The 22,228-nt window shown below is 37.2% G+C and overlaps 1 protein-coding gene across 3 annotated transcripts in view; it reads right to left on the reverse strand.

Moving 5' to 3' along the window:
* CLINT1 (clathrin interactor 1) overlaps positions 1 to 21,762 on the reverse strand; it is a 59,831-nt gene extending 38,069 nt beyond the window's left edge. Inside the window, exons 1-2 of one of the 3 annotated variants that reach the window (XM_061424196.1) lie at positions 4,194 to 4,827; positions 1,373 to 1,443 (exon numbers count right to left, since the gene is read on the reverse strand). Coding sequence is in view for 2 of the 3 variants with exons in the window: in XM_061424194.1 (XP_061280178.1) it covers positions 21,500 to 21,540 (41 nt within the window). In the remaining variant the exon portion in view is untranslated. Of the gene's footprint in view, positions 1 to 1,372; positions 1,444 to 4,193; positions 4,828 to 21,499 lie in introns of those variants that run through there. The other 2 variants (XM_061424194.1, XM_061424195.1) reach the window with 2 other exon arrangements.
* Positions 21,763 to 22,228: the final 466 nt, after the last annotated feature.

Consider the following 22,228-nt stretch of genomic DNA (forward strand, 5'->3'; position numbering starts at 1 on the left):
CAATTTATAACGTACTTTCTCTTTTAATCTCTAAAAACACCCATTACAGATTTTCAGTATTCCAAATGATATCTTTATCTAAAGATTACAAGCTCAAAACCAGCACTCCAAAGCCACACAATTTCACAATGAGTGTTAAAAAAATAACTTAGTTCCTTGCTTTAGTAAATTTACCGAACATTCCCTGAAAATTTCCAGTGTTCATTATCAGTTTGCATAAGCCAAAACGAACCAGACCCACATCTAATATCTCTGAGATTTCTGATTTTTTCATCATTTAAGTGTAAAGTGGTCCTAACAGTAACCAGTATAAATAATAAATCTTACGAATTTCCTCCCCCCCGCAAAGGAAAAACACAGAAAAATCATTATTCTATGGTTTATGCAGAATTCAAGGTCAGGAAAGGGCAAAGTCGTTAAAGAAACCAACATTCCAAATTTAGTTTCAAATAGCAAACTTTGTACCAGACTAGAATGTATAAATAAATTGATCACGGAAAAGATAAAAACTTAACAGAAGCAGTAACTAAAATACCTCATTTTATACGAAAGATCATTAAATATTTATGGTCTTTTGGGAAACACATTAGAAACCACATATAATTTTATTTCAATGCCTCAAAAAAATATAGGAATTGATCCAAAAAAAAAAAAACAACCTTAAATTGGGATGGTAGTTGGATTTCTGCCCCTCAGAGTCTGTCATTTAATTCTTTTTTTCCAAAATGTACCACCCCTTGATCACTACTAGTGTGACAAACTGGCAACTTTTCAAGGAAGTAGTTTAGTAATTTATGTAACAGATGTGCAAAGGAAAACTATATGGATCAGATAAGTCAAGAAAAACATCCTGATGTCCACAACTAAATTATGACCTGTAGGAGGAAGAAACTATAAAACTATTTCCCTTCCTGTACAACATCAGAGGTTAGCAATACCAAATTAAATAATCCATTTGATGGCAGCCCATATTCTGACATTAAAACAGGCTTGGGCTTTGACTCTGACTCTAGGAACTGGTCCAAAACACAAGGCCACACTAGAGGAAAACACTGTACAACCACTAATTTTCACAATCTGCTTCATCTCTCATGGCTATTTTGTAGAAAATATGTATAGTAATTGACCAGTAATTTAATAGAAATGAATATGGCCCATATCTTATCTCTGATCCCTGGATAAATCAACCACTTATGTGTCTCAGCTACCTAATCTGAAAGGTAGTTCCTATGTATTACTGAGATTAAATTGAATGGCATGTAAAGCATTTACCACACATGGTTATGTTTCTGCCAGAATTTATCATTTTTAATTTGAAGATATTCTTTATATGGCCCCTTAGAATATACTGGCATTAATACTTATTACTTACCTATGCTATTCATTGTTGTGGAACTTTAGAGTCAAGGTAACTGGCAGCCTATCTGACCCACAGTATGCATGCTGAAATGAAGAGTTCAAAGATATAACTACACTTCAAGGCAGGATGACTATTATTTTAAAATGGCCAAAGATCTGGAAATGAGTTTCTCTAAGGGACAGGACAAGTATCAATACAAGCCATTTTACAAACAGAGTTTGTATTCTGAAGTTCACTCTCTTTAATCTCAGTACCACCAACCATGTTCTAGGGTTTTAGTTTACATTAAGCAGCAATTTCTCCTATATTGGTAATCTGATATCATCTGATAATGTCTTTAACATTTTTTTGGATTTACTAAACTAACTCATCTGTATCAGCTACTAGAGTCAGACATTCCAAAAGCAAATTATGGCAAAAACAAAAGATGTTTAAGCTATTATAAAAAGAAACTTTCTCAGCATGAAGTTTATATCTACAATTTAGATACTGTAAGTTGTAGAATTTTAAGCTTTCAAAATGCCAAAAACAAGGTCCATGTAACTGATTCCATGAAGTGTCTACCTGAACAAAGGATGTTAGAAAAGCCACAACAACCAGTTTCTCCATTCAGTTTCCTGTGTAACAGCACAAATTATTATCCTAGGAAGTGTCTGGATATTCACAGGTCTTATATGGAAGCCCTTCTCTCTAGCACAAGTGCTGCTAACATGAACTGGACAGCAGATGACAGGATTAGAGAAAAGCTTTCCCAATGTAGGCTAGTCCCATGATGCTACAAGTTATTATTTCCAGAGAGGCACTCTGGCAGCAATAAGATTTGAGGAGGGTGGCAAAATGGAAGACTTTTATTGTGTGTGGTTCAAGAAAGCAGAATGAGAAGCTGCTCCCAAAATGCTACAGCAGTGTGCTTGGAAAAACAGCAACAGAACAGGCAGAGGCAGCCACCAGTAGGAAATTCTTCCCTTCATAGCCGTAAGAAAGCAGCTCTCACAATACAAAATTGTATGAACACTAACTACCAACTATATAAAAACACGTGTGCATGTGGACAAAGCCTAAAGTTAAAAAGCCCATAAAAAGTGTTGGGGTGGAGGCACACATGTAAAATTTCATTTATACAATGACAAAAAAAAAAAAACTAATTTGGGGGGGAAGAAAAATAGTACTTGTATATACAACTTCTTTACCCTTGCTAGGGAAGTGCCCGCTGGCTGGGCTGATTTAATTCTGCCGAGGATCGGCTTCCACTCCCCTGGCTCAGCAGCCTGTATGCTGTGCACAGATAAAAGCTTTCTGAAAAGACAGCTACGGATAGAAGGCCAGAAGATAGAAGTATCAAGTTACTCTCGGGCCCTTGGCTCCGAAGGACACTGCTGCCTCGAAAGGAGCCTGTTCCCAAGGAATGAATGCAAGCCCCAACCCAAAACCATTTTCTATTTCCAGATGACTGTTTTTTTCTTTTAACACATATCTCTGTAACTGTCAAGATTTTCCGTTTTTATTTTCTTCTGAAACAGTACTCTAGTGTTTTGCGAAAAATACTCTGGGAGACATTAATAGGTGTTATGTGAGAAATGTGTTCCATGGTGAGGTTTAGGAAATGTTACATAAAACAAAGGCAACTTTATTACTGCAACACTTCTTGGAGACTTTACTATTCTCATGTGCATTATGAGTCTCCAAGAGGGGACTATATTAAATATTTCTGAAACTTTGGGGACAACATACCTTTTCCCTGGAGCATTTCCTAAGTGTCCCAAGAAACCCATTTCAATGTATTTTTAAAAAATGGCCCTTTTCCCCCAAACTTCTAAAAATATTGTCAGCTGATACCTTTTATTTTACCATTGTTTTTACTTTCTATTATTTCTTATCTTTAATCTCATGAATAGTTTTTCCTTTAACCTTTTATGTTTTTAGACTGTTGGTTGGCTTTCAGCCTTTAACCTTGCTTTACTTCTTACCTAGTTTTATCATACTTAAAAAACAAACAAAAAACCTTGATCTTTATTGTTAATGTTAGTTTTCTTTTTCTTTTTTTAATATGGCCACGTCACGCAGCTTGAGGGATCTTAGTTCTCCAATTAGGGATCAAACCGTGGCCCCGGCAATGAAAACCCCAAGTGCTAACACTAGATCGCCAGGGAATTCCCCAGATATTATTTTAAGTCTCATCTGTTTTACTCTTTTTTAACCCTTTCTGCATTGGGTTTTTTAAATGTTTAAAACTTTATTCCAACCTCTCCAAAGTTTTCACTTTATTTTAGCTTCAATTTTTAATTTCTTAATCTTCATTTAATAACCATGTTAAATATCTTATTTAAATATCTTTATTAGTTAAATAAAGTTAAATATCTTTATTTCCTGCATATTTTACTGATTTTATGATATTTTATGAAGCACAGCTAAACAAAAAGAAACACAGCAAAGAGCTCAGGAAGAGATAGATGACCTCTCCCCACGGGCCTTACTCTCACACTAGTAGCTGCTTTTCTAGGCTCCCTCATGCAGACCTAACATTTTTCACAAGGATCAATATCCATATGAGATACCCCAATAGTCCCAAAGTGGAAAAAATGACTATTCTTACAATTTAGAGCTGCTTTTTAACAAGAAAACGTCTCTATGTATTTTAAGAGGTAGCAACACGGAGGCAGCTTCACCATTTTTCACCCTGATACATTATCTCAAAGCACATGATAAAAGCTGGGCAGGCTGGGTGCAGTTGTTGGGATGTTCGGAGTTATCTTTGGGAGTCTCTTCCCACAGTGCCTACTTCCTATTAATTTCCAAAACCTGTTCATTCTGCATTAAAAATATAGGTACTCACCTCCAGCCCAGGCTCCCACAAAAGCATATAACAATCTCTCCAATTCAGGTGTATTATCCTTTCATTCATCCTCCAAAGCAAAACAGATTCATCTTCCTAGTGTTTAGTGTTGGTCATGTTAGCTTACCACAAACTCATTAAATCCATCTTCCCCGAAACATCTTCCTCCTCCTGTGCAGTGGACAGTACCATCCAGGGTTATAGTTTGAACATCTCTATTGATTACTTCTCTCCCCTCTTCTAGCCAGCATCCAATCCATTCCCAGGCCTTTTCAACTCCGTTTTCTAAGTATCTCTCAAATATGTCCATCTGCTTCTCCCACATGCACCCCCACCACCTTAGTCCACTACCACCATTTCTCACAGGGATTATTGCCAACAACCATGTAACTAGTCTGCTTCCCATCTATCTCCCAACAGGCCAGAGCCAAAGTGAACTCCTGCTGAAATAAAAATCTTATCTATCTGACCTCCCATTTTAAATCCAGCAAAGATTTCCTTACTACCTTCAAGATGAAGTCCTCAATCCTTCATATGAGATACCAATTTATTTTTTCAGTCCCACCACTGCCATTCTCTCCAGGTCTTTGCACATACTTTCTTTTGGTTTTTAAATCCTCTGCCCATCTATCCCATCCCCCCACCTAATTCCAACCTTATCAGATTTTAGCTTAAATGTTACTTCTTCCAAGAAATCTTCTTTCAACTTTGGGGAACTGCCTATATGCTCTACATAGCAAAGAACAGTATGTGCTTTCTATTACCTTGAACTAAAACTAAAACTGGGCCACTATGTAATGGGCATGTTTGTTTCCTTGCTTATCTCACCTTCTAGACTGAAAACATCCAGAGAACACAGATTTTGTCTTTCTCACTTAAGAACCTCAGTACCTGGAACAGGTTTGGTGACAGCAGATGTTCAGTAAATATTTATTGAATAACTGAACAAAAGGATTGTAATTCTTAAATATTTTCTTTCCTCTGACTAAAAAAGTCCTAATTGACTTTTGATAGTAGTCCTCAACCAATCTCTCCAGCCTTTTCTCCCACTACTTCTGTTTCATTTACTTTATGAGATAATCATATTGTATTACTAGTTGAAATTTAAGCATGCTTCCCTGGTGGCTCAATGGTAAAGAAGCCACCTGCAATGCAGGAGACATGGATTCGATCCCTGGGTCAGGCAGATCCCCTGGAGAAGGGAATGGTAACTCACTCCAGTATTCTTGCCTAGATAATTCCAAGGACAAGAGGAGCCTGTGGTACAGTCCATGGGGTTGCAAAGAGTCAGACACAACTAAGCAACTAACACTTCACTTTACTTTCTTACCTGACTAACTGTTCACTCCCGGAATCCCCACCTCTTCTTTGAGTTAAAATCAACCCTAGTTTTAAACAAAGATGCAAAAATGAAGTCTTCCTGACTCTTTCCAACCCATAATCTTCCTTTCCTATGAAGAAATAAACATTACATTTATAACTCTTATGAATTATATTCTGCCTTGTACAACGGCTATAACTGAATTTAATTTCCTTAATATGTTTAAAAAGCAAGTAGAGTTGACTATTTGAGGACTCAGTTTATTTCCTTGCCAAAATATATTTTTAACACCAAAATCAATATTCATAGCACTTTCATGGTCATTTGTCAACAGTGTGCAGCAAAACTCTCAGTTACCTGTCTTACAGTCCCAGATGAGGTCAAAAAGGTGACGCTCTCGTTTCAGTTCTCATACTGTAAACAAATGTCCTTTCTCTGGTTTACTCAGTGCCATATTTTTCACATCTTTATGATTTCTCTTGATTTTGTTGTTTAACATGGCCCCCAAGCTGAGTGCTAAAGTGCTGTCTAGTGTTTCCAAGAGGTTATGATGTGCCTTATAGAAAAAATATCTTCATATAAGACACGTAATATAGTTGGCCCTGGGTTCAATGTTAATGAGTCAACAATATATGTAATAAGGAAAGCATCTTTAAACAGAAATACACATAAAACAAGGTTACATACTAACTGGTTGATGAAAATGCTGTGATCAGAGGCCCACAGGAACCTAATCCTGTATTTCCTCTAAGAACAAAGATTCAGTGTTTGCAGTAACTTTTAAAAACATAACTACCTCAATTAATCAGTACTGACTGTACTATATATTATGCATTTTTGTTTCCCTCTCAGTACCTAACAATGGATGCCTCACATAAAATGGAATATTTAATAACTGACCGGTGAATACATAAATGAAATCTATGATCTCTTGGTAACAGAGAGTATCAGACGGGGGGTGCAGGGTGGGGGGGGGGATGGAAGATAAGGACTTTGAGATTAAGATATGAATAGAGAGGACTAAAATAAACACCCGCTGATCAACATATACATATACACAAACAGAATGACATGAGAAGTAATAACCTCACAAAATTTCTTTTTAAAGAGCTGTCACAGATGTTTCAATCCCAGGCTTTTTGGAGTCAGTCTGAAAGATTTGTTAAATTATTATAAGCCCTAAAATTAGCTTACTGACCCCCAGCAAAGACTTTAAAAGGTAAGATACCTCGGCCTAAGACTTCTGTGTCCCATATAAATATATGAAAAGCTAAATATGAAATTTAAGGCTAAAAAAATTTTGTTAAATCTCGTACTCATGCTCAGTATCAACTGAATTTGAAAGCATCGTGGATTTCACTTCTCCAGATGCTGGAATTCTAATACACAAGCCTTCTTTTGCACGGCATCTTGTTAACTGAAACTCCTACATATTGTACCAGGCTCTCACTTTGCACAATCTATTACCACAGAAGAACAAAGCAAAGCAAATACTGTATAACAGTAATTCTCATGTATTCCTTCCAAAGTAACACAAATAAGAGGCAAACAAACACATTTTATTGCCCACTTTACATTCCATTCCATAACTGTCATGCTATACTCATGATTTTAACCAGTGCCCCTTTCTACTCATGTTCCCACCTCAACCTCCAATCCATTATTCAACTCAGCACCAACAGTAAGGTAACATAGATGGGATCACTTCACTCCTTTGCTTATCAAAATTCCACTGTTTAATATACTTAAAATAAATCCAAACTCCATGCAATGACTAACAAATCCCTGAGCCTACCACTCTTCTTCCACATGCTCCTGCCACACTGTTCTCTAATATTCTCACCAGCTCCTTATTTGCTCACTCCATGAGTGAAACACTCCAAGGATAAAACACTCTTCCTTTACTCTGTGTGCTCTAAATTCTTTACAGATACCATATCCTCAAAAAGGCCTACTGCTGCTGCTGCTAAGTCGCTTCAGTCGTGTCCGACTCTGTGTGACCCGACTCTGTGCGGCAGCCCACCAGGCTCCTCCGTCCCTGGGATTCTTCCAGGCAAGAACACTGGAATGGGTTGCCATTTCCTTCTCCAACGCATGCATGCGTGTTAAGTCGCTTCAGTCGCGTCCAACTCTATGCGGCCCTATGGACAGCAGCCCACCAGGCTCCTCTGTCCACAGGATTCTCTAGGCAAGAATACTGGAGTGGGTTGCCATGTCCTTCTCCAAAAAGGCCTACTATCACCACCCTAAATGAAATAGCCCCATTCACCACTCTCTACTTCAGTCCCTTTTCTTTGTAACACTCAAAAAATGTAATTATTTTGCTTACTTTTTCTTTTTAGTTATTTCTCCCCACCAAAACTTGCTTACAACTGTACTTTAAGTATCTGAAAGAGTTCCAAATGCTCAGTGAACAGTCATTTAAGTGAATGCATGCATGCACACATGCTAAGTTGCTTCAGTCTTGTCTGACTCGGTGCGACCCTACTGACTGTAGCCAGCCAGGCTCCTCTGTCCATGGGATTCTCCAGGCAAGAATACTGGAGCAGGTTGCCATGCCCTCCTCCAAGGGATCTTCCCCACTTAGGGATTGAACTTGCATCTCTTAAGTCTCCTGCATTGGCAGGCGGGTTCACCACTAGCGCTACCTGGGAGGTCCTTGTAGATGAGTAAGCCAGGTTATTGTGTGGCTTCCCTGCAACCTTTAGTGTACTTCATTCTCCTTGTCATACGGGTAATCTGACATGAGAAGCAGACCTATAATTTGAGTTTCCTTTATTAAGAGATTATCTAAGTATTAAGAATATATAACTCATTCATGAAAAGATTATCACCATTTATTCTAAAAAACTCATATCTTAAAAATGTTATCATTCTAGGATTGTTTCTCTTGTGTTGCCAGAATGCCTCTGTATCTCTGCCCCCTCGTCCTCTCTGGCTATCTCTTTCTGAAAGTGATGGATCTTCAGCCAAAAAAAAAAAAAAAACCTTATCGGTCTAAAAGGAATGTTAATTATATATTGGTATTGTTTTCAGCTTATTCCTTATATATCTCAACATAGCCAAAAGGAGATTACCTATGTTAAATTCCAACACCAGGGCTATATCTCCAGCAAATTTCTCAAGTTCTTTTAACTCTTAATGTTCATAATACTTGTATTTGTTTTAATTATTTAATATTATATAATCTTGCTGCTTTTTACATTTATACATACATAATTTGTTAATTGTTCAGAAAATGAGATTCTCAACATATGGACCAGTTCCTTCCAATTTAGGTCAAAAGGATTTCATATTCCAACTGAGTTGGTTTGGGGGTAAAGTAGGCATTATGTCTACACTTAAGATAGATATCCTAAGATTATCTACAGAAAATTATTATTCAATACTTATTTCCACAAATGTCACAATCAAGTATTTTATACTTGCTTGCTAAATAAAGTGCCAACATTCAGCACTCTAATTAGAATAGTACTGCCATAATTAAGTGAGACTTAAATTACTCAGTAATCAGCCGCTAGTATAAACAATTCAAAAGCCAAACAGGAATTTAGTATGTGAATTACAGGTTGTAACATGAAATACCATTAGGAAAAGTACATTCTAGAGGGCACTTTATTGACATAATCACATTATCTACAATATATATACTTGTACAGAAAATGCTTTGCTATTTGTCTTTTCATACTTAAGTGATTTACAGAAAGCAAACTGCATTGTTGGGGAGAGAATGGCAATGTAGCACCCTTCACAAATCTTTAATTATCTTAAGGTTTAAAAATATGAAACAAAAATGTAAAACCTTAATTATTCAAAAGAAAAATACCACCACCGCACTTCCAAAGAGGTCTTTATCCCATGTGCCAACTCTTTTACTGTAGGTGGTCCTACACATAGGGAATTCTAGCAACATCTTAACTGTGACAGAAAAATCTCTCTGGTCCACCATACATTTCCTTTAAAAATGTGTCCCATTGCTAAAAACAACCAAAACCAGGGATCCTTGCAGAAATCGCCAACTCCAGGGCTGAAGTAGTGAAAATACAGGATAAGCTTGAAGCAGCTTGTGCCAGAATGTAAGAAAGTGCTCAGAAAATAAAACAGCATGACAAATATAATCATTCCTCCATTAAAGCAGTAAAGAGTTTTAATACAGTGAACATTGTATGTTATGCTTTTAGATACAGAATGCATCAATTTTAATGTAAAGGAAGTTTATAGTTAAAACATGATATTTAGGCTCACCTGATGTCTTATAATTAACGTCATTTTATTTCATAATTAAATTACAGTAAAAAGGAACAATTAGTAATATAATGTATGCAAATCTTATTCTTTTGGTACATCAACCACCACACCCCTTGCCTCAAACCAGGTTAGCATGTCAAGCAATCTTATTCATATGAGTAAAAAATCCTAAAGGTTAAACATTTCAAGCAACTAACAGGCCAATCACAACCTCAGTGACTCTATAGGATTATTCTAGTTACAAAGTGTTCATGAAAAATTAGTAATATTATTATTTTTAATGACAAGTTAATAAAAGCTAGTAAAATGTTACATTTAGATACAACAGTAATATTCTATTTATGACTCTGAATAACTAGAGCACAGATTCCCACTTGCCAGAATAACTTTTAGAGAAATATTCAGCATAAAACATTTATTTGAAAATTGTTCTGGAAATACCAGTCATTACAAACTCAACTATATATGTTATGACACACATTATCAATGCAAGCACAAGTTTCTCAAATGCCATTTCTAATAAATTTTGAAAGCATATGCTACTGAGGTCCATATTTTTTTTAAGTACAGGAATATTATTCCTATTCAAAAACCAGAAACAGTCCTATTCTGTACTTAAAGCAGCTTTAGACTTGCATTGTTTTGTGTATAAGTTTACTTGTGAAACTATCTTTCCTATTGCTGACAACTGCTTAAGGTCACTTAAATAGGTTATTTAGTAAATCAATTTCTTCTCAAAAAACAAAGGACAGTGTGATATTTATCTTTATCAAGAGATGTGTATGTTAAACTGATCTCAGAAGCAAATCAAACATCCCAGGGTATTAAAAAATGGATACAGCATAAGAATTATTAGCATTATACATCCCAATTCTAGTTTTTACAGGTACAACAAAATAGTAGCTACTAAAATAACTTTAATAGTAAAGATTTTGTTAAAGGGGTTTAAAGTTTATTAAAAAGTTTGGCCAACTTTTAAATTCCTACTCTTTGGAACTAATCCAAGGAATGAGTTTTTGTTCACCTTTATCTTTTAATTTTAGGTTACAGCTTTTTAAAGTTACCTCATGATTAAACAAGACCAAAGAACCAGAATTTATTGATAACACAATGGTAAACCTTTTTATAATATATTATCTCATTTAATTCTAACAGTCCTAGAAGGTAATAGATCTTATCCCCAGACTTATGCCTTCCCTCAAATTACTCCTTCCACCCCTCATTTAAAAACAAAATTGAAACTCAAAGAAGTTAGCTCAGCTTGGGCATACTCATAAAAAATTATCTTTTAAAATATGTGGCAACCTATTTAAAATATCCTATTAAGATAATTTTATTAACTGTATTGGGCTTCCCTGGTGATTCAGTGGTAAAGAATCCATCTGCCAGTGCAGAGGATGCAGGTTCAATCCCTTCTTTAGATCCCCTGGAGAAGAAAATGGCAACCCACTCCAGTATTCTTGCCTGGGAAATCCCATGGACAAAGGAGCCTGGTGGGTTACATACAGTCCATGGGGTCGCAAAAGAGTCAGACACAACTTAGTGACTAAACAACAACAATTATTAACTGTATTATGAGACTTCTTCAGGAAAGTAATGTAAAAGAAAGCACCAAAATTAGTTAAGCTTAAAGAAAAGCATAAAACCCTTCTAAGAGGAGAAAATGATGAAACATCCTACACTGGGAAATATGTGAAAATTACACCTTTGTAGACACAAATGCTTGACATTGTACAGTTTGACCACATCACTTATAGGTATTTCCACCTCTATGTGATTAAGTTCAGATGTACTGCCAAATATCAAACACGAAGTGGAAGAATATAAGAAATCCTATCAATAGAATAATGAGAAATCCTGCACCTCAGCAGTGAAAGTTTGAGTTTATAGAACTACCTGTAAGTGAACTCTAATACTTGATATTTTTAAATTTTAAGTGTTATTAAAAATTTTTAAATTAAGTAAGCAAAATTTTCTCCCACTTTCATCCATGATTAAACTTAGATTTACCTAAGATCGATTAAACTTAGATTTACTTCAAATGACTTTCAAATCCCAAAAACTAGACTCAACATTTCTGACACTACAGAAATTGTTCCCAGAACATAACTACTAAAATTTTGAAACCTATATAATTTATTTCCCCTCAAACTCTCAAACAAACACACACCATCAAACACCTGTGCTTTATCTAATCTGGACTATCTGGGGATAGAAGGGGAACTTCCTTTTGAAACAGAACAGCTTCTAAGACAGTATCACTGATGTCATCCTCTGCTTGGAACCATTCAGCAGTAGGTTCTTATTAGCAACCACATCATTTGACCTGTGTTTCAGATGTTTCATTCTATGTTTAATACCTTTTTCGGCCTTAACATCCTTTCAGTAGATACACATTTCTGAAATACTGAAATACCAGGATTTATCTACTTCATTAAGCTTTTGCTCAGTCTTAATTGTTCTTTCCATTCCCTGAATTTCTACATATTTACCTATACCACAAATCTGGCTATCATACCATCTTATATTATTCTGTCTTTTTCATGTGCTTGTCATGTGCATCCACTTAACAGAACCATAAGCTGCACTGGAACCATAAGGTCTGTCACTCAGTTTACAGTGCTCTACAATGCTCATGGTAGATATTTAATAAGCACTCACTGAAGGATCCTTGTAAGATTAGTAAGAATATCAGTAATGTACTTTCAGTTATTGTATACTATTTAGATATTTACAACCTACGCCATCCTCCTTGGATAGGCACATACTGAACTAAGGAAAATTATTTTCAAATTACCCAATTTAAGCTGAGTGTAAGAAAAGTTGGAAAACTTTGGACATATATCAGGGATTAATACAACACAGCACTACAGGCACAGCTAACTGACATAAAGATCAAAGACTTGAGGGAAGTTTATTAAAGCTGTGGGAGCTGATTACAGGGTAATTTTGAACCTATGATACAGCTTATGACTGTCATGAACTTTTTTTTAGGATTAATTACAATGAGTAAGTTCATTATAATAGCTAAGATTTCCTTTTCCACTAACAAACAACTGTTTGCATCTCGATCATTGAAGGGCATCCTACTTATAGACAATATTCAGAGGCTAGAAAAATTTTCTTTTATGACCAGTATATATAGGGAAAAAAAGAATAAACGCTTATTGAATTTGATTCAGAAGCTTATAAACTTCTTCCAAGTACTTTTTAACTGGTTTAAGTAAAACCAGTAATTCACCTTTATTACAGTAATGTCTTGTACAAGTTAGCAACAACTGTGAAATATATGTTCTAAAAGCTGACACTAGACTTAAATCTAGACTCCATTTTCTATATGTGTTATTTCAGGCAAGTTTCTGGACTTCTCTGTGGCCAATTTTCTCAATCACAAACTAATATTAATAATAATGCTGTCACTATTGTTCCTGGCACATGGCAAATACTCAATAATGATTTATTAGAAGTATCTGGACTTGCCCTCAAGAGGCTTACATCCCAGAGGCAGCAGATGGACAGATGTAAATAAAAGTAGCAGAAGTGGCTTGTGCTAAAATAATAGCAGAGCAGCTTGTGTGAATGCAGGCATCTTATTAGACTGACACGGAACAGTGAATGAGGGAGAGTGGTGGGAGACGAGGTCAGAGGGAGCTGCAGAGCTAGACCAAGTAGAGGCTGGTGAGCAGCAAAATAAAAAGTGGCTGGAGAGTTCTGAACCGATGTGACTTAAACAGTTTTAAAGGATCACCCTTGTTGCTATGTGCAGATTACAGGATTAAAATTTTTATTTGGCTTCATGAGAAATGAAATACACTTCAGAAACCCATTCAGTACCAAACTTATAACTATAAACCAAACATATCATACCACTATGGTTTAACTGTTAATATGAAGTTTTAATCACACAATCTTAAGTCACTTAAAAATTACAAGTGATGAATGTTCTTTAATGATTGCTAATATTGCATGAAAATAAATAGCAAGAAAAACAAATTGAATTTTCAATGTATATCTTCCTTCTCTTACAAAAATAAAGGCTATCTAAGGGAATTCCCTGGTGGGCTAGTGGTTAGGACTCCACATTTTCACTGAGAAGGTCTGATTCAAGGTCTGGTGGGAAAACTAAGATCCCACAAGCCACGATGGTACAGCCAAAGAGAAAAACAAAAGCGGGGCCAGGGTGGGATGAGTCGCCAGTATCTAGATAAGAATTTTTTTTTTTGAGTGAAAAATTTTACCTGATGAGTTTGTGTGGAAGTTATAAAAGTTGGGCTTCCCTTGTAGCTCAGCTGGTTAAGAATATGCCTGCAATGCAGGAGACCTGGGTTCGATCCCTGGGTTGGGAAGATCCCCTGGAGAAGGGAAAGGCTACCCACTCCAGTATTCTGGCTTACAGAATTTCATGGACTCTACAGTCCATAGGGTCACAAAGAGGTGGACATGACTGAGTGACTTTCACTATAAAAAATTATTCATAATTAGAATTATGTATAACTTACTCTCCAGGTGTGTGCATGTGTGATCAGTTGTATCTAACTCTTTGAGACTCCATGAACTATAGCCAGCCAGGCTCCTCTGTCCATGGAATTTTCCAGGCAAAGAATACTGGAGTGGGTTGCCATTTCCTTCTCCAGGGGATCTTCCCAACCCAGGGATCGAAACTTACTCTCCTGAGAATTTATAAACTAAGCAAAATTCCTATGTCAAAAGAAGACACTCCAAAACAGGGCTAACTGGACTTAAGTACAAAACACGCCTGGCTATTGTTGCACATTAACAAAATTATTCATATTTAATAATTCATTAGCTAGATCGATCCACAGTCATGAGGAGCTATCAACTGGTTCCAACGTGGGAATGCATTATGTTACTCTGCTGCTGCTGCTGCTAAGTCGCTTCAGTCGTGTCCGACTCTGTGCGACCCCACAGACGGCAGCCCACCAGGCTCCCCTGTCCCTGGGATTCTCCAGGCGAGAACACTGGAGTGGGTTGCCATTTCCTTCTCCAATGCATGAAAGTGAAATTGCTCAGTCATGTCCGACTCTTAGCGACCCCATGGACTGTAGCCCACCAGGCTCCTCCATCCATGGGATTTTCCAGGCAAGAGTACCGGAGTGGGGTGCCATTGCCTTCTCCGATTGTTACTCTACCTATATTTAATTTTCTGGCTAATGAACTCTGGTAAGCCAAAATGATTTCTTACCAACTTGGGACAGTGTATCGAAAAACTGAAAAGCACACTGTAACATGCTTTCCTTGTAAATGTGTGCTCACTCAGTTGTGTCTGACTCTTCACAACCCCATGGGGACTGCAGCCTACCAGGCTCCTCTGTCCATGGGATTTCCCAGGAAAGAATACTGGAGTGGGTTGACATTTCCTTCTCCAGGGGATCTTCCTGACCCAGGGATTGATCCCATGCCTTCTTCGTCTCCTGCATTGGCAGGTGGGTTCCTTATCCGCTGAGCCACTTGGGAAGCCCCCTTTCTTGTATATACTGCTTGTCTACTATCAGAGATTATGAATTGGGAATCACATTTTAGAGTTACTTTTCTTGATTCTGTTCAGTTTCTTTAAGGATAGATTGTCCACTTCAATTTGCCTTCATAAATCTTTATGTATTTTAGAAGAAATATTTTATATTAGCAGCATCTTTAAAACCTTGAGAAATACAAGCTGAAAAAAAATGAGCAGATGGAAATTGCAATATGTCTTTCCAAAGACTTTATTCCTCAATGTGTCTTTCAAAAGCGTTTCTGTAATATGCTTTACAATATTAAAGGCATTTGTGATTTGCTAAACACAACACAAGGCATACATAACAGAGATATTTTTATGAGTTCTATGGGTTGCTTAATGTGTCTATTTAGGTGAATACACATTGAAAATAATGATTTATGGATTAAGACACAGTTCTTACACACTTGTAAATAATTTAGTTTGACATTTTCTTTATTCCTTCAAACACTATATCTTTTGATTTTTTCTATGTTATAAATTGTTATAAATTATTTTGTGCTTTGCACAATAAAAGTAGCATTTCAAGAGTTTATTTTATGTCAAGCACTATGCTAAGTGTTTCAAATTTAATCCTCACAAGAACTCTGTAAAACAAAATACCATCCCATTTTATAGATGGGAAAGTTTGGAGATATTGTCCTAATCCTCAGGATCACTATTTCTTAGTGATGGACTTAGGATTTCAATCCAGTTCTGATCTCTGAACCACAAACTTCTTTCCAGATTCACTCAACACCAGATCGAAGTGCCTAAGTATAAGACAGTGCATATAGCTAGAAAAGTAATATAAAAATATATACAGGGACTAGCATACATAATTAGACTTAACAATGAAAGGTCATAAGAAGTGACACCTTAAAAAAAAAAAAAGATAAACAGTTAAGTATACTGTCCTAGAATGTTAGGTAATGTCAGCTAAGACTAAAAAGAGCTAATCTTTATACATAAGACTCATTAAAAGTACTGCAAATGTACTTTGACTCTATGAAGTAGTCCTGTTGTCCCCAAAATTGGAATTTGAATTTATCAAGTGAGTAGATACAATTACCAAATCGCAAGACATATAGACGTTAGAGAAACAAACAACTGTATGGGAACCAATTAACAAAATCCAAACTGAAGAAAGTACAAAAAACTTAATTTCTTCAACAAATAAATAGTATGAGTGCAAAAAAAGACCGGGATTGAACCTAGACAAAAAGAGAATCAAGAGATACACCCACCAACTCAGAAACATCAAAGAGGAATCATGAGGTAAATGAGAAAGGAATGATGACTGGACATTCGATATAAAGTAATCATCTTTTTTAAAAGGTATGATAATCTGGTTATAATAATAAAAAAAAGATGACTCTTTACCTTTTGGAGACTGATACAAATGAAATGATACATTATCTTGAATTTGCTTCAAAATAATATGGAGTGGGGATAAAGCAAGACTAGCCAAACTTTGAAGCTAGGTCTGTGTAAGCAGGGATTCACTACCTCCATTTTTGGATATATTTAAAATTTTCCAAAATAAAAGCCCCAAATTAAATTCCAATTAGATCTAAATATGAAACATAAAATAAAATTTCTTCACAATTAAAAAAAGTTAAGCTGCCTATACTCTTTCTTTCCTAAAGGAAATATTAAATAAACATTGGAAATAGGAAGAAAATAACACAAGAGCACAGAAAAAGGTTCAACTATGAAGCCTTACTGTAAAACCCAGAAGTGTTAGTTAGAGGTACTTAAAATTTAAAAAGCCAAATACTTTTAGTGGATTTATCAGTAAACAGACGAAAAACTGCTTGAAAACACTAGGGCACAGGAAAACGTAAGATGCAGCTAAGAGCTTTTTAGCACCTTGGCAACAGTACTAACTAGACTAATTTAAACTACAGAAAAATCACTCCTAAGATATGCTCGCAAAAGGTAAAACTCATCTTTCTTGGGAATTAAATTCTTAGTATTTACTTGTGTCCAGTTACTAGAAGAGAGGACGACAGGATAATGATTTTACTGTTTCAGCAATAACAACTGGTTTAAAGAAAAGTTGATATGGAGAGACTAGAAAGCTGAAAATCACCTTTATTTTTAAATTCTAAGAAGCAAACTGAACACAGATTTACTAGTAAGATAGGGAAATTAGGGGGAATACATCTGAGGACTGAAAGGGAAAACCAATGATAAGTTCAAGTTGTAGTGGCAATTTTTTTAAAGACAGGTATTGTATTTTTCAAGTTCAGAAAATACAGTACTATTCCAATAAATAATAAATATATTAACTGTTGAAATAACTGAATGAAATATTTTCTATTAAAAGCAAGGGGTTCTCCTTCTGGGGTCAGCTAGACTAAAATAGAAATTTGCACGATTCTATTATGTTATGCAAACATTTAGAAACTAAAAATATGCAAATACACCAACAAAAATCATCTTAAAGGGGAAAAAATGCAAGCTAATGCTTAAGAGAATAACTTAAAATGGACAATCTATAGCAATTGCTAGCAGTTTGAATCACTATCTTAAAGAGAGTAAGGGCCACTGATGAAATAGATTTACCATTAATGTTACTCCCTGCATGAAAGAGAAGTGTTAGCTGGCCTTGAACAGGAAGCAGTAGTAAGTGGTTTGATTCTCCACTACCAGGTTACCTTCACTGCATTTCCAAAATTTGAAGAACACAACAGAACTACAGCAACTTTCAGTTCATACCAAAAATGGGGTAACAGAATATTAAAGTGCTCAATTTTATTTCATCATCACATGAAGAGAGGCAGGTCAAAGGATGACAGTGGTCAAGCTAGTCCCAGTTGGTGGGAGTGGTGCCACTTATCCTTTCCTGCCACAGCTCCCTTTAATGCAACTTGAGTACATGTGGGAGGAAACTGGCACTCCAAGCTCTGGTGAGCTTTTGGTTTTATCTGCTTTTCCTCAGTTCCACAATGTCCTGCAAAACAGAGGCATTTAATACCACGAGCAGGTTCAAAACTTGTGGAAAGTATCTCCCTAACCCTCCGTGAAAGTTTTCAAATTCTCAAAAGTCAATATTTAAAATATATCATTATACTTAAGAACTGCCATCATACTGGATCTAACAGTAGCTTCAGAGGACACAAGAGCATTTTTCCTTCTGAAGTATAAACCTCATTGGGTAGGGATATATACTAAATAAAAAGTCCTAATTTTCCAGTCATGGATTGCACTTTATTTATTGCATAAAGCAATTAAATATAACATTTATTGACTGTCACATAGAAAAATTGTCTTTTCAGCTGAAACTGTCTCTGGTGGATAATGACTTTCTAAAATGTATCTGCTGTTATGAAATACTTGCTCCATTTTTCCCCTGACAGAAATTCGTATTTCCAAAATGCCAACAAGGTTGGAAAAAGTCATTCTAATACAATCCCATCATTTTAAAGATAAGGAATCCAAGCTCTGGAGAGTCTTATGATTCTGCCTCAAATTATACATATGGCTAATTTAAAAAGCAGTATCAGAAGGTGAACCCAGGTCTCCCCAAACCTCTAGCCAGGGCTATATCATATAAAGCCTCATTTCTATTCAACACAGCTCTCAGAGCAGTCCTTAATCACTTTATTGTTTCCCCTTTTGCAAGTTTCCTCATCACCTTATCCCCTTGATAATCTGAATAGCTGTTCTATGGATCTGTTTCACTTCCATTATGGCAATTTAAGATGAATGGTCTAAATGGGCATAATGCCACAGGTACTGGTTTTGTAAAATGTTTGTATTTGGGGTGGATGACTATTTCTTTTCTTCCAATGAAAGATGAAAATTAAGTACTCATCAGTAAAATAACCTCATGTTCTAATCCTAATATGTGTCAGACACCACTGAAAGTTTTTTAAAAAGTCCTTGGTGGCAACATTCTTACATGTTCTTGAGTAACTTGGTTTAAGTTTCCACTCTTTTTAAAATCTTTTAAGCTACTTATTTAATTGGCTGCACCTAGTCTTAGTTGCTGCATGTGGGATCTAGTTCTCTGACCAGGGATGGAACCCGGCCGGGCCCCCTGCACTGAAGCCCCAAGTCTTTGTCACTGGACCACCAGGGAAGTCCCCAGGTTTCCATTCTTATTTGGGTAGTAAAAAGGAAGACTGAAGTTATTTTCCAACAGCAACTCTTCCATTAGATTGACTTGATAGCTATTTATGTGACAAATTTAATCTGAGGTACTTGAAACTTAGTAACAAAGGTGAGAAAAACAACATGAAAAGAACAACAAGAACAAGAATATTGCCTTGATTTGTCTCCTGAAAAAGTGTACCTTGTCTTCAAATTTTTGAGTACCACAAATTTAGTCCCCTAAGGTAAGAAGGTGTTTTAGTGATTTTTTCTTCCACCGACCTCTGGTTAAGAAACAGTTCTGTAGAGATTTTTGGATCTTCAAAGACTTTAAGCTGGTATCCTTTACACCATATATAAAAGAACAACCAATAAACCTGGATTAAAAAAAACCCAAAAAACAAAAACATGCTTTTATTTTTACCTTTGGAAAGCAAAGGATATATAAATAGCAAAACAAAACCAAAATAAAGGACCGAGGACTTAATGGTCAAATAAATGGTTGACAAAGCAAAACCACCAAATCACTTTTCAAACATGGAGCTTTTCTCTTAATGAATTTTAATATTACTCTTGATGTAGAACATGTGCTATAATTATCAAAAGCATACTGATCTAAACTTACTGCATTATGGCCTTTATATGCTATTTAAGTTCTTCACCCTTAATTCTCACAACATTCTAAGGTAAATATCCATCACTATTTTCATATTTCACCTGAGAAAACTGGGACACTTCAAGGGTAAGTCATTTGCCAAGGTTACAGAGCTTGAATCCAGCTCTGCAGGTTCAGAAATCTGTGCTCCTTAGGCACTCTACTGCATTCTCAGTAGCACAGAAAACTTGAAAATACAGTCAAACTCCAAATTCTATCTGATGCATTATCCAAGCCACTGAATTTTTTCTTAAGTATAGTTGATTTATTAGTTTCAGGTGTACAAACAGTAATTCAATAATTTAACAGATTATACAGTTTAAAGTTATTATAAAATGGTGGCTGTATTTCCTGTGCTGTACATTATATGCTTGGATCTAATTTATACATAGCAGTTTACAATAAGTTATTTTTTGGGGGGTCAATAAAGCCAAGAATTTGCCATCCTCACTCCCTGATTTTAGACTGGATGAGTGGCACAACTGAACAGGTTTTGCCATTACACTTATTATATCATCGCTAAAACCTGAAAAGAGGGGACTAGTTAAATTCTTAAACTTTACTTCCTGCTGTTCTGGAAGACCTTACTTAACCACTGTTATAATGTGTATGATACATTCAATGTAAGTGTTAAGGTTTCCCTAGGGTAGTAAGATACTAAAGTGATCACTTAAATCTTAAAGACTATCAGCTAGGCATTAGTCATTTTACCTGTCTGTACTTACAAGTAGATCAACAGGATATAAACCTTGGTTGTTTCCTTTTTTAGGAGACATTTCTTGTTAATTCAATGATTAATTAAACTAAATGGAACAAATGGCCCTCCAAAAATGAAATGTAGTGGAAAAGGAAACAGAGGAAAGGAATCACAGTAAATTACACGGTGACCTACTCTCACTAGTGTTAGAAAAGCAAAGGAGAGAGTCTGAGTAACTTCAGTCTGACCACAATGGCCACTTGTTACACCTACCACCCACTACAATACCTCAGGCTCATTAGGAATTAAAAGAAGCTCAGCAAGGTAAAGGACACATCCCAACCAGGCCTAAGGTCTCTACAACCGCTGAGGAGCACAGGGAGCCACTGAAATAAGTTTCCCCAGCCTCAAGTTTTCACTGCTGCCCAGGAGGCAAAGACCAAAAGCCAGGGGCCAAGACAGTTCTCCGGCCAGGGCAGTGACCCAGCTCGAGACAACCCTGCCCCCGCCCCTGATCAAAGTGTCCGCGCCTAGAGGGGTGGGGTAGCTGCAGGGTGAGGAAGGCCTGGATAGGAGATAAGGGGACTAAGATGTTTCGACAGAGAAAAGGTCCCTTCGGTTGGCGGATCGGGACGCGGCCCCAGGCCGAGAAGAGAGTCTCCCGCCGCCATGATAGGGCCGACCCATCTGGGGGGCGTGACGCGGACGGCCCGGAGCGCAGAACCGGCTCCCTTTTCCCCCCGCCCCTCCCCCGCGTGGGCCTCGGCCACAACTGCCCCCCGATACTCACGCTTTGTCCACCAGCTCCCGCACCTTCCACATGTTCAACATCTTGCCCAAGCGGGCCGGGCCTCCACCTCCCTCTCCTGTACCCCACGGACCCCGGAACACTTCCGCGCCGGGGCAGATCCAGGCCGGGGTCGCTGCCGCTGTCCACGCCGCCTCCGCCGCCGCCCGCCGCCTCAAACTCCCCCAGTCAGCTCCTTCTCTTGCCACAGCCGCGGCGCCGCCAGTGACACGTCGAGACGCGGGGGCAGAGGCGCTGCGTGGAGCGGAAGTGCCTGACTTTCCGCCCGCTGCGCACGGGGCACGCTGGGACTTGTAGTTCTCTGTGCGCCAAATTAGGCTGAAAGAGTTTCAGAGGAAAGCTAAAGTTAGAATTCTTCGGTAAAAATGCTCTCTGGATTCTCCGCACCCCTACACAGTAGTCATATATAGATGTGAAAGTTGGGCCATAAAGAAAGCTGAGAGCCGAAGAATTGATCCTTTTGAACTGTGGTGTTGAAGAAGACCCTTGAGAGTCCCTTGGACTGCAAGGAGATCCAACCAGTCCTAAAGGAAATCAGTCCTGAATGTTCATTGGAGGGACTGATGCTGAAGCTGAAACTCCAATACTTTGGCCACCTGATGAGAAGAAATGACTCATTAAAAAAGACCCTGATGCTGGGAAAGATTGAAGGCAGGAGGAGAAGGGGACGACAGAGGATGAGACGGTTGAGTGGCTTCACCAACTCGATAG

Source organism: Bos javanicus, chromosome 7 (assembly GCF_032452875.1).
Source record: "Bos javanicus breed banteng chromosome 7, ARS-OSU_banteng_1.0, whole genome shotgun sequence".
NCBI lineage: Eukaryota > Metazoa > Chordata > Mammalia > Artiodactyla > Bovidae > Bos > Bos javanicus.